The sequence below is a fragment of the Monopterus albus genome, unplaced genomic scaffold (assembly GCF_001952655.1).
Source record: "Monopterus albus unplaced genomic scaffold, M_albus_1.0 scaffold172.1, whole genome shotgun sequence".
NCBI lineage: Eukaryota > Metazoa > Chordata > Actinopteri > Synbranchiformes > Synbranchidae > Monopterus > Monopterus albus.
Window position 1 is genome coordinate 1,549,416 of NW_018128052.1, and position 14,258 is coordinate 1,563,673.

At 40.1% G+C, this 14,258-nt stretch overlaps 1 protein-coding gene across 1 annotated transcript; it reads right to left on the reverse strand.

Annotated features, from left to right (window-relative positions):
- Positions 1 to 9,822: 9,822 nt before the first annotated feature.
- metap1d (methionyl aminopeptidase type 1D (mitochondrial)) lies at positions 9,823 to 13,137 on the reverse strand. Its single transcript, XM_020616252.1, has 10 exons — positions 13,041 to 13,137; positions 12,324 to 12,484; positions 11,499 to 11,648; positions 11,264 to 11,412; positions 11,095 to 11,137; positions 10,843 to 11,006; positions 10,645 to 10,742; positions 10,398 to 10,445; positions 10,233 to 10,311; positions 9,823 to 10,070 (listed from the first exon to the last, which is right to left on the reverse strand). Exons 1-10 carry the CDS (start codon positions 13,078 to 13,080, stop codon positions 9,977 to 9,979), a joined length of 1,026 nt encoding a protein of 341 aa, XP_020471908.1. The 5' UTR covers positions 13,081 to 13,137; the 3' UTR covers positions 9,823 to 9,976.
- Positions 13,138 to 14,258: the final 1,121 nt, after the last annotated feature.

Genomic DNA, 14,258 nt, shown 5'->3' on the forward strand with positions numbered 1-14,258 from the left:
CACAGCATTTCAGCAGACAACTGTGTCTTTGTCTGCACACAGAGAAAGAGGGCACACAGAAAGGGACAGGGGGAAAAAAAGCTGCCCACATACATTAAACATGCACAAATAATGGTGGAAGAGAGGAATGCAGAAAGGGAAAGGGCAGGGGATGAATGTGTTTCCTAAACAGGTTTGTTTTCTGCTTAAATCTTTATGAAGTCTTAGGTCTTTATCTTTTGTATAAGATTTTTAATGAATGACCACAAAAACCTAACACAAACAGGCTTTCAAAAGACATTTTTTCCTGGTAAGCCACATGTTTGGCAGATATCTAGAGAATATGACACTACCTTGAAAGTAGAGGCATCCCTAAGTCATGTGACCGCCTGCCTGTTAATTCTATTTTTGCATCTTTGTTTTTATTTTCCCCATCCAGTCTAGGCTGATGTTGTTCCAGTTCCATAATGTAAGAGCAGCAGGCAGTTGGAGAATCACTAAGGATTTATGGCTCTGTCTATAGACGGTCAGAAACAGGACTCTGCCTTATCGCTGATAAGAACAGCAGTGTGTAACGTGAGGTGAGCTCTGTTAGCTTAACTTATGTTAGCTTGTAAATATCTGTTGTGTGGTAAAATGCTGACACAGTTTCTGTAGAAGATCCTACATATGACGCTTCCTGTGTCTGACATCCAGTCACAGCTCTCCTCTCTCTCGCTCATTCATCCCTCTCTTGACTACTGGTTACCCATTGGGCAAGAGGTAGGGTAGACCCAGGACAGGTCACCAGTCTATCATGTACTGTAGATATGGGAACTTAGAGTCACTAGTCAATCTAACCTGCATGTCTTTGGACCTTAGCCGCAGTAGTCAGAGAAAACCCAAACAATCACATGGAGAACATGCAAACCCCACAGAGACGCCAAGGTCGGCTGCTGGGTTAGAACCCAGAACCGCCTGGCTGTGAAGCGACAGTGCTATCCACTGCACCACCCTGTTCTTAATTATTTTTTTTTTTTTTTTTTATTAATCTCACACACCACAGTCTGTCAGCATCAGTACCCTCTGTTTTCTTCTTCTCCTCTACTATCATCCAGGGAAATAATGGCCTCACATCTTGTCTACACATAAACAGGCTGAAAGGCCACTGCTGCTACAGCTGAGCATCAGTCTGCATCATTCAGTCATAGTTCTATAGTACCACTTTGTGACAAAATGCACAAAATCCTGCCTATTTACCAAGTATAACATTAGGAACTAACTGTCGATTAACAAAAGGTAAAATAAAAAACAACAACAACAATATGATAAATATTTATAAGATACTTGAGAACAGACTGAACCAGTATCAAATGTCATATATCTATATATAATACTACTGGGATATATAGTATTTCTTTATATAATACTGATACCGGGCTTATTGATCACTATATTAATGAATCATTGCTGATTTACTGTGAGAGGATCTAAATGGCACATAGCCTTAATAAAGTATTAGTTACATACCCATTAGCTTCTAATAGTCACAGTTTATTTCAAAATGACAAAGATTTAATGATTGTGCTTAATCTGTAACAAAATAATCAGACAATTTCCTGGTAAAATGTTACATACAGTAGGCATACATATGCTTTATATTTTTTTAAATGATCAATTCTCAGAATTAACAACTGAGTCATGTTTCTCTAGTCCCTGTACAGCATGTTCAGTGTTATGACAGCAGAGGATCAAAAACCTTCCCTAAAGCAGAGCGATGACAGTGAAAGCAACATCCTCTGACACATACGTCTGTCAAAAACGCAGTGCCTGGACTCGCCCGAGCCACAGCCCTGGATTTGTTCTTAAAGTTGCAGCTCCAGGTACACAAAGGGAACACAAACACACACTCACCTGTGGGTGTGGCGCAGCAAGCTGAATGGTAGGGTGTGCGTTTATGGCACTGTAGAAACATGTAGCCTTGGGATACAGATGAAAGTATACGCACATGTACAGTCAGTTTCATAATCACACTGAACTCCAAACCCAAGATCTTTCACAACTGCAACACATTAATGCACCATACTCTCCTTGAGTGTTGTTGGTTATGTCAACTTGTAAATTCTGTATGTTGCCAGCAGCTCATATCAGAACTAATTTATGGTTGGTTGTGATTCAGATCAGAGAAATGGATGAAGTGGCTGTGAACAAAAAACTATAAGCACCTTCAACAAGACAAGACAAGACAGACCGGAGATTAACCAGAGCTGCTGACTGAGCACTTATAAAATACAGCTGTAGCATGTCTTAAAGGAATAGGTCAACATTTTTGAAACACACTTATTTGCTTTCTTCTTGTTTTCTGACAGTTATCTTATCTTAGCATAAAGGCCAAAAACAGCTAGCCTAGCTGTGTTCAAAGTTAACGATACCTACCTACCACAGCCTCGATAGAATCCACGTCTTTTTTTACAGATTAAGCAAATAAGATACGCATTTATTAGCGAACACAAGGGGTAGGGTTGACAGATTTGTTTTCCCCTGGCTGGCTGTTTCCAGCCTCTTAATGCTAAGCTAACCAGCTCCTAGATAAAGCTTCTTGTTTACCATACAGACATGAGAGAGGTCTCAGTCTTCTTAGTTAACTCAGTCAGACTTGTCCTTTAAGATGAAATTCATTCCTGACAGAAAAGTTTCCTTTTGTCATCTCCAATATTCCTTTTGTCATAGCCAATATTACACAATTTAAAAGAGGATTCCTGAGGAGGAGACAGAGTCCAATGCATTTTATGCAGCCTTAACATCACATGACTTTTTGATACCCATGAAAATCATAAAGTTTTAATTCCAGAAAAGCTGTCTTTTATGATACTGAGGGGCAAGTGCGGGTTCAGCTTAGAGGATGTTTCTTCATGAATATGAAGCATATACTGTATGTGTGCTGAGGATGTTGTGTGCATCATGTGCTGCAAAACAAAACAAAACAAAAAAGCTGAGCGCTATCAGGTTGCAATAAAATGGCATTGTGGGGACAAACGTCTAATTTACAACCCCCTATGTGCCATCTCTTATTCACCATTATGATCTTATTTCTTAGTAGGACATATACTCATGGTTAAAACATAAAGACACATACACATGGTGCAGGCCGTATTAGATCCCCTGCCCTTCTTCATAAGTGTGTATTGATTGCAGTCAGTAAGGAGTAATTGATGTCCTCTCCTGTCCAGCAGTGCTGTAACAGCCATGAGACAATGAAAACCCCCATTTTGTGTATATCTACCTGCTTAATGAGCATGTGTTTTTACATGTGCCTTCATTATGGGGACCGAAACATGCTCACACTGTGGGGACTTGGCCATCCTTGTGGGGACCAATCACTAAATTTTAGGGTGACAACATGGTTTAAGGTTAGGGTGAGGTTAGGGTTAGGCAAGTAGTAGTTATGGTTAAGGTTAGGACAAGTCTACAGGAAATGAATGTAAGTCTATGTAAAGTACCCACAAGGAATGAAAATAGCTTTGTGTGTGTGTGTGTGTGTGTGTGTGTGTGAGCCCTGGCCAGAGGACGTAATATGAGATGTCAGTAGTTGTGGAAGGGGCCCCAGTGTTGGTGGGTCCAGGTGTGCTTCAAAAAGGTAATCCAAGGGAGGTGTTCACTTTCAAAGTTCACTCTCATTGTGTTCAGTTTTCTCCTGACAGACTCTGGTCTCAGCTTATAATATTCAAACCACTGTCTTTCTCTTGATAGGAGAATGTGTCTGATTCCAGAGACATCATATGTACTGTATTGTTTTATTATTTTCCTACCCTCACAAGTCACTAAAATGATAAAATGGATTTTAATTTTTTTGCTCTTAACTTAGATTTTGGCCATCTGTCACATGCAGTAATAAAACATACTAAATATCTGCAACACTGAAGTCACATAACAAGATAGATAGATAGATAGATTATTGATCCTGAGGGAAATTCAGGTATCCACTAGTACAAGCAATGGTTCTCAAAATCACAACACCCAAAGTAACGGAATGTATAAAAGTGTAAGACTAAAATACAAGGGGAAAAGTATTTTAAAACTACTAGAAATAAGTATTTAAAAAAAGCATACGATATACCGTATATTTATATATTGAGTAATGTGTGCCAGGTTTACAGCATACATAGGGTATATATAATAAGTAAAACAGTGATAAAAACAAGGATAAAAAACAAATGCCAATATGTACAAGAAACACGCCCTCATATTCTCTCACAAGCAAAAAACTGTGTGGTATATTTGATAATAACTATTTCAGAAACTGCAGTGTTGATTAGCAAAGGTTGAGCACACACTCCCTGAACGGGCTGAGAAGATATGAGCTTGGTTCTAAACAGCATGCTCCCCACTTTTTTGAGAATGACAGTTAAGTGCTCCTGTAAAGTAGCTCAGAGGCAAAGATGGCACTGTGCAGTTCCTGCATGTACTGTAAATACTACTGGCCCTCACAGAGCTGCTAGCACCTCTGTACACTTTAGTCTTGCTTATTGTTATTTCCATATATCTTTGGGTAATTTTTTATTTCAGGGTTGTTTTTTCCCCTAAACCTTACTTCATCTTTTTGACATTGTTTTAGTTTATTTTTTCTTTTAGAATTTTTAAAAGTGCACTATATACAAAATTCTTATTATTGGTATGTGCGTGTCATCAGTAAAGAAGTAAGGTTTAGAAATAAATGTAAGCCAGGAACATTACTGCAGTATATATTTTGTGACTGAATTATTACATTTAAAATATCAGAAAAATAGTTATTTATTTATGAGACTGGCAATCTGTCCAGGGTGTACCCCACCTCTCACCCACTAACAGATAGGCTCCAGCCCCCCTGCGACCCTATTCAGGAATAAGCAGTACAGATAATGGGTGGATAGTTATTTATGATACATAGTGTGATAAAACTCCCCCTGAAACAAATCCACCTCTCCATGTACAACTCCGATTCAGGGAATGTGTGCACACACACACACACACATTACGTAAAATGTCCATAACTCTAAGCTGGCAGCTCAACAAAACAGTTTCCCCATCATTTCTTGCTTTGGCAGCCAGAGAGAGCTATACATAATTGGCTGGAACTAATTGTTAATCCAGACACACACATGCACATGCACACAAACACAAATACCAAGCTGTTTAAACAGAACTCTGGGGATTCTGGTGGGGGACCTTCGAACTTGTGAAGATTCTTTTAGAAATTCCTCCACCATTCCTTTGGCACCATGGAGAGAGCTTCCTTTTCTCTGTTTATGTGACTTGCACTATACTGTAGTGTACAAGCGCACACACACACACACACACAGAGAGAGCTCATTTGTTATTGTTGAAAGTATCTATGGTCTGTTGGAAAGGGTCCAGACAAAGCAGGAAAAATAAATGTGATGTCTGTCAGTCATTTATTTCTCTGTCCTCTCAACAAGACAATATAAATATCACAAATATCATGAGACAAATGGTCAAACAGGAAAATACATGCAGATATTTCAGGCATGTGTTCTTCAGTGTGCAGTGTGAAGAAGGCGTGGATGAAATGTATGTGCACACATGGCCCCACCCCCCAACACTGAGAATGGGGGTCATTTGGTTGATTTTTCCCCTCATAGGAATAAAGAAATGAAGCTCTTCTTTCAAGATTATCTGACCCTAAATGTTGCCACACCTCAGTGAGGCCTGTACACACACTTACATACAACTAAAAGGGTATTGCTGTGAGCTGCATAACCGGTTTTTCTCAGTATGAGAGGGCCGTGTGCAGGGGAGTGAGCTCCTGTGGGTGTTTATGTGAATGGATGTGAATCTCAGAACACAAGAGGAGCAGACAGACACCATTTATCAGAGACCTTTGAGAGCTGCCTCGGGTGTTGCATACTATCTACACATACACACAAGCACAGATGTGCACCCCTGCTCTTATTCTGGCAGCCTGCTTTTGTTGTTCACTCACTGGAAGGCGATACACCCAGGAATGAAGAGATGTACAGAGCGCCTTGGTTCCTTATCTGTGGTCTGAGAGCAGAAGATCATTCCTTCAACAATACTGCCATTGTGTAAAAAAAAAAAAAAATCAAAACCCATTCCTTCTCACAAAAGAGTCAGCAGGTCAGAAGAGAACACTTGGCACCTTGCAAGTGTCAATCAAGAGGGAACCCTGCCTGCACTAGTCTGGTGACTCAAGTTTACTAAAGTCTTCCTCCATGCACAACAGATTAACTGTAACCTGTGACACATACATACTCTATGCGACCTAAACAGACTCCAAAACTCAGGAGGTAGAGCAGGTCGTTTCCTAACCGGAGGATTAGCGGTTCGATTCCCAGCTTGTCCAGTCATGTCGAGGTGTCCTTGAGCAAGACACTGAACCCCCAGTTGCTCCCGGTGATGTCACCGGTGTGTGAATGCGTGAGTGCTTGGGAGTGCAAATGGATGAATGGCCGAATAATGTGAAAGCGCTTTGAGTGTGCTGTAAAAAGCATAGAAAGGCGCTATACAAGTATAAGACCATTTACCAAAACACCGCTAATGTAACTGTGCTTAGACTCATAAACCTATTAAAGATTAACTCCAGGAAGCAGTGTTGTCTGTTCCAGGTACTTCTTAGTATCTCAGTGGACCCAATCATATTCCCAGTTTGCGTTTGGCCTTATTAGCAGTCTAGCTCTAGAGATGGCAATGTTAGTTCATTCATAATTTCTGTCTATACCAAATTATTCCAAAAACAACTGGGTAGATTGCCATAAACGTTTGTAGAGACATCCATGGTCCCAAGTAGATAACGCCCTGACTTTTTTATTGGCATTAGCATGCCAAGAATTATTTCTTTCCTGTTAAGTCTACCAGAGGAATTAACACATAATTTTATGCAGATATTGTTTCCATGCTAAATGTCACCATATTAGAATTATCATTAGGAGCATGTTAGCATGCTGATGTTAGCATTAAGTTCAAAGTACGATGGTGACTAAAAACAACCTCACAGAGTCGCTAGCATGGCTATAGTGTCTTGTTACATTCAGGGAAAAAAACTGGTGAACGAAACAACAGGCAAAATAATGGGATATAAAGAACAAAAAAGGAAACTAAACTAAAAGCGGGCAATGAAGACCTCATATAACACCCTGGATATATTACTGGATACGCAGACAAAGAGAATATGTGTTTGCATTTACCACCACTGAATTTACCACCTTTAAGCTGGGTGCAGATTCCCATCTCAACCAAAATAAGAAACACTTTCAAGAGTTTTTAACTTAAATTTTCTGCTGTTTCCCCTCATTTCCACTTTCTCCCAAAAAGCATTTAATCAATTGGCATCAGCCTGTAGCGGCATGCGCTGGTACAGGGAATGTTCACTTCCAAGCAACAAACTCAGCTGTTTTTTGTTTGGCCTTCAGGTGCTTTGACTAAGTCTTTACAGAGAGGGTTACTCAGTCAGATTCGGTACATGCCATTTGTGCATGCGTGTGCAAGACAGATGTGCCTCCACAAGTCTGAAAATGATACATCTCTTTGTTAAGGCCACAGTTTCACAGGTTCACCATGGAAACCAAGAATTTTTGTGGTGCTCCTCAGTAAAATCCCAGGTAAGTGTGATATATCACAGTCTGAGTCTCTCACACACATACAGCGATGTAGGTATGCACACCTGGAATACAAGATCATGGGAGAAAGACAGGATAATTAGTACAGAACAACTTATCAGTAAATATATTAACACACACAAACTTAAGTGGCAGATATGAACATCCCATGTCACCACAACATCAGCCTCAATCTGTCTGCAGAAATATGCCAATTTGTATATGAAGACAGACATTCACAAACATCATTGCAATTTACAGCTTCATGGTGTGATGCATGAACAGCATGAATGTGCAAAGTACAATATATTTCTTCTCTCAGTAATGTCTGTAGTTACAGTAAAATGTAATTTCAAAAAAATTACCCAACTATATATATAGATATCACATAAAAAATGCGCTATTGGATAACTATTGTTGCTAATGTGAATTTTGTAGCTAATGAGTGAAACAGGAGGGAATGAGTCCCAACATGTAGGAAAAGAATGAGAAGCAGGAGAATTCATGACCACAATCCAACACCGCACCCCCCCCCCCCCCCCCCTGCCACTCCCTGCCTTCCTACACTCCTCCACTCCTCTTAATATCTACCTTCTGCACACTGTCTTCACTTTCTCTCCTGACAAACCTCATAATTTTCAAATTTTTATGGCATATTTATAATGTAATGAATCATATGCTGGTGGGAGGCCCTTAAGAACCGCTTGCATGACTCCTGTCCTGATTCAGAGAAAGCTCACACTCCTTTAGCTACACACACACCTCACCTGGACCTATATCAAAGTGGGAAGGCTGTATTGCTTCAACAAATAATCTAAGCTACAATAAGGGGAGTGCACCTCAGTTCAGTATAGCAGGAGGGGAGGGGTCTGATTTTGTCCCTCAAATATAAAGAAAGCTGGACAGACGTACGTTATTCTCATCTTGTGTCAAACAAATTGATATGTGAATCATATCCTGACCAGACATGACCAGACTCTAGATTAGCTGGCCCACCTTTATTTGTCAAATCCTTCCTGCCTCACCCACAAATTGGTACTGGCATGAGCACAGAAACACACTCATGCAGTACACACATGCAGGCAGGAAGTGAAAACACACCCAGTGGACTGGAATCCAATTTGTCCCGTATTTTTTTTCCTCTGAAGCATCTTCATGTCACCATACTCTCCACAGTTGCAGCTGCATTATGAAGTATCAATACAAAAAGATCAAATTTACATGCTCTACACTTAATACTTGATATGGTTGCAGGATTTTTAAAACCACTAACATCCTGCACACTGCAATTCAACTTCTAAGTAAATTACCAAGCTTGTAGTTTAATCATAAAGAAAAATGTGAGATCCTTGCTATGACCTCATGTACTATTTATTATAACTTCTTTAGAATTGAAAAAACATAACAAAACTCTGTTATGCTTAGAATTTACAATCCCAAGCAGCTATTTTTTGTCCTTCAGTTTGTACAGAATTTTTCTTCCACCATGCCAGCTCATAAAATGTGCAATGACTATTCTGTGCTTAGGAAGCTAAGATGGTACATCGTCTGGTGTTCCTATGAAAGCTTCAGTCTTGCTAGCCTCAGGCCCTGGGAGTTGGTTTTCTATAGACATTAATCGCTGACAGTTGGTTTGGATTCCTCTAACAGTGCTGACATTAACTTCAGAGAACAATTCTACACATGCTGGCAGTGTGCGATTCCTCCATGTGGTTATGGGTCACAGACATGTTTTAGAAGGTCAGATGCAGTGTATTGTGCTGTTGCCCATCCAGAATAAGCAGCTATAAGCCAGCTGAATAGAGCTTGCGGGATTGATGTATGTATTACAGTGTGCTGCCATCTACTGGGTGGACTTGATTTAACAATATATCCACATAACCAAGAGACAGACTTCCACTGACATAATATCTAATATGCAGATTATGAGTAAATGTTTCTGAAGACTGCACAAATCTAAGGCCACGTGAACCTAAGTCCCACTGAGCTGCTGAGGAGACTGCAGTGATGTCCTGTCTGATATCTTTGGGAATCTAGGGGCATTACTGAAGTTATATTCTAGAGTTACACAACTATTACAAATGCTGGGTTTTGTAAGGCTGATACAACTAAAAGGGTCAAATAAAATATATTCCTCAACACAAATAACTTACAATGTAGTGAAGTCTTTGAAACAAACATTGAGCCCATTTACAGAAAATATCACTGAACGGTAAAATTAACAAATGACATATGAAACTTAGCGATTATATTAAATAATCAGAATTGCATATGTTTAATTTTTTAGGTGGAAGGGGTTGTGCTGGGGAAGCCTGGACTCAGGACATCTGTATTTCTAAAAAGGCCCCAGTCCTTGTAACAGCGCTTAGTAATCAACAGTTCATGTAGGGGTCAGATGAGTGCCTTCAGTCACTGGTATAGTATCTCTCCTCTGGCAGTTTGGTAAGAATATCCACTCCATCAGATGTGATGACCACTGTGTGTTCAAACTGAGCTGACCTGGATCAATGTAAACGTTAAAAAAAATAAATAAATAGCTGCACATAAAAGACTATAAAGATTCATGTGTTGGGATGTTAATCCAATCAGTACAAAACTCATGTTAGTCACCAGCTACAAATACACAGCCAAGATAGTTTTTGTTGTCCACCACCTACGTACCGTTTATCATCTGCAGACACTGCAGTCCACTTGTCCTTCAGGATTCTGAACTCTGTAGACCCCTCCATCAATATGGGCTCTGCAGATTAACACACTATATCAGCCCCACACTCTAAACACAGTGACATCTTAATGTTCCCCCAAAAATTACACAGTGTAGCTCACCTATTGTGAAAGCCATCCCTTCCTCCATGGTCATGTCATTGTCATTAGCTGAAAATAAAGCGACAAAGAAGGTTAGTAGTTATCCTTTGGTTTGTTGATTTCTAACAGCAGGACCTGAAGCATCACAGTGTGAAGTTTTCTTTTTATTCTTTGGTAACAACAATGTTCTTGCCCCATCGTTTCAAGCTCTCACACAGATATTTACCACCAGATATTATTTATCATCTGACCACAGACCCAAACTCACCATGGTGCCAGATCTCAGGATAGCAATGAAAGTAGGAGCCTATTCCATGCCCTATGAAATAAGGACACACTTGGAAGCCATTAGCATTAGCAATTTCACTGCAAACACAAAAATATTCGTTGTCAAAAAGAAAAGTACATGTGATTATTTGGTACACAGAGTAAGTACTTTATCCGTGTATATTCTGTAGGTGTCTACCTGATAGTGTTTCCTACAACACAGAGCTGTGCACCCGGCTTGCAGGCAGCGATGGCCTCATCTCTGCAGCGCCTGGCAGTTTCCACCAATCGTTGCCCAATCTCATCCACCTGGCCAATCGAGAATGTTTCTGAGGTGTCACCATGGTAACCTTCCAAATACACCTATCAGGAATAGGCAGCAGTCAGTGACGGGCAGTGTTACTCTCACTAGGAATTTGGCTTGTGTGTATGTCTGTAGCAATCAACTTACAGTGACATCAATGTTGATGATATCTCCATCCTGAAGCTGCCGGCTGCAGGACGAAGGCATGTGTGTGTTGTAAGACAAAAATCCTTTTATGCTGTGATTATTATTTTATTTCAAAAGGAAACAAATGTAAAGAGAAACATGAGAAATATTGTGAGTCCTGCCCATTTACCTGTCAGGTATGCCATGACAGACCACGTTGTTCACAGATGTACAGACAGACTTGGGGAAACCCCCATATCTAAGAGGGGACGGGTAGGCATTGTGCTTTATTGTCTCCTGGTGCACAATGAAGTCAATTTCATCTGTCGTCATACCAATCTGGAAGTCACGGGTTGTTGTAATTATGTTGTTTGATTGTTTGTCACAGCAACACTAACAATACTTATGAATGATCGGGTGCTTACCTTCAGGCTGCGGCCAGCCAACAGCAGTATATGTCTGGCCAACTGACATGCTCTGGCAAGGCCTTCGATCTGCTCTTTGTCTTTGATCTCGATGTAGTCTGGCCATTCTGGGACCAGTCCAGTCTCCACATAGTCAGGCCGCACAATGTGCTACAGTCAGACAGGAGAGGAATGCACAAACTACAAAATAAAATGATGATCTTTTCAAATGCCTCTGCCACTGATAGTTTATTTCTGACTCACCTCTTACACATTTGATTAAATAATATGTTTAATGCTAATTGAAAAACTGGTAGAATTATATGGAAAGCTCTCGTAATTTAGTAGAAGCTCAGTTGGTTGAGCGGCGTGAGAAAAATTTCAAGTGTGTAGCTGTCAGTGTGGTTTTCCTTTAACAAAAGCACTATTCTAATAAGAGATGTTTAATTTGCAGATCTGTTGTTGAGATCAATACATTTCGATCCTATTAAAATTGGTCATGCAAGTCATTTTCACCTGACTCAAAAGTACTAATAATTCTGTACTGAATTAGTGCCAAGAAACTCAAAGGTCCTCTGATCATGCCAATCTCACCGAAACACATTTGTAGGGGTTTTCAGCTCTTAAGTGTATTCCTCTGTAACCTCTAACACTTATGCATCAGTACTTTTGAAAGCCTGGCAGAGAAATCAGCACAAACCCCCATCAAAAGAAGAAAATTCATGGCATCATTTTATTCAAGGTTCTTAACTACAGGCCATCCTTGGATAAAACGTCTATTTTCTGATCTGTCTAATCGGAATACTGCCCCTCACTGTGACACCAGGGGAATATTAGGTGCTGTACCTTGGGAACTGCATAAGCAGGCTGAACAGTAGCTGGGCGAACTATATTGTGAGAACTTTTCCACTTTCGCCAGAAGAAGTGCTGATGTTGCTGACACAGTAGGGCTGTGGGGGGACCACGGCCTCTTAGACAACAAACTCTCTGCAGGAAACCACACAGACCTGGAAAGAAGGAAGGTAGCACAATAAGCAAGAAAGTGCTTGCTTGCTTCTTCTCTGACAGTGCTTTACCGCAAAAAGTAAATTATAGCAAAGGTGTCACAATAGAAACTGAATTTCACCTCTACAGTGGTGTGATATCAACATGTGACCCAATCATATGCAACATAGCTACACTCAGGAGTCTCTTTATAAAGTACACCTGTTTTCCCATAAAGTGTAAGTTATTTGTTTGGTTTTTGTTGCCAGATGTGTTAATTGAATCACAGATAATATAGCTAATCCAGTACAGTTTCACCAACTATGACCTCAAAAATAAACATATATATGTTAATCCATAAACGGGCCGACAGGATACACAAGATGGATTATCATTACAGTACGTTATCTTAATTATACCTAGCATGCTAACATCAGTTGACATAACACCACCTTTACCGCCAGCACGCTTCATGTGTCTGTTAAATAAGTCATGTGTTTTTACGTTACGGACTGGGGTGGTCAATAACCTCTACTGTTAGCGGTTTGTTTAAGTACGGAAAGTGTTTTAGCTCAATACCTGGTCTTGTTGCAAGTCCTGTAGCACAGCGTGCCGCCATGGATTGTTATTAGTGGTCACGTGATAATGGTGTCACGTGGTGCATGGTTAGCGCTGACATTCAGATATTCAAAATAAACCTGTGTAAACCCAGAGCAGGAATTCTGCACTGTGAAAACGGGTTTTATTATAAGTCCTGCATTAAATATTCTACTAGTTTTACCATCAAAACAGTGAAAACTGTCATTATGCAGTGTTATATTTAGTATATAATACTGTGAACGGTGCCATTGTAGAATATTACAATGAATAAATTGGAGTATACAGTTCATGTATGCCTACCTGATTAAATATAAACTTATATCATAGGCTGACAGAAAAAAAAATCCATATTTTTTTACAGAACTAATTGCAATAATGTGTGATCTTAAGATTGAACAGACAGGTTTAAAATTACATAAAAGTGAGAAGTGATCTTATGACAAGAAGGTCACCATTTCAGACCCCAGACAGGCAAGATTAAATCTGAATGGGGCAGCTTGGTGACAAACCTGTTTGTCTTGTCCACATTAACACCACTGTGGTGCCTAAGTGGAGCTGCTCAGAGCTTAGGTGTGACCGTGATCAGAGTTTTCTTAAAAGTAGTGATGTTCCCTCTGATACCGAGGCTCCGAAGCTTGCTTCAAATCAGGAAAAACCACGTGACCGATGGTGTTCGAACCACTTCTGCTTCATTCAGATTGAATCAGCTGACTGGTTTGGTTCGACAGGCGGAGCTTTGAAACATTGGAGCCATACAGATGTATTTAAGATGGATGAAACAGCGCTCTGTCCTACGTCTTGTCAACACATTTTGGACTGACTCGCTATGGAGCCATCATGGAAACGGTCACAAGTGTGGGAACATTTTGAATTGGTGCCACTGAATAAGATAAATTATATTCCCAAGATTCAAGCCTTATTGTCAAGTCTGTTATTAATACAATGGATGTCCAAGTTTACGGTCCCCTCCGAATAAACACAGGAAAAATAAATCACACACTGATCTCACTGTGACATCATAGATGCAGTGTTTGCGCTGCTTTATAAATGTCCTGTAATGTTTTATTTTCAGGCATTGACCCGTGGAAGCCTCTTGACAAAGATGCAGAAGAAGACAGAAAATCTCAGAATGTTACTGCAGATTTCATTGTGGAGGTTCAGCGATATCTGTCTGCTCCTCCTCTGGACAGATCACAG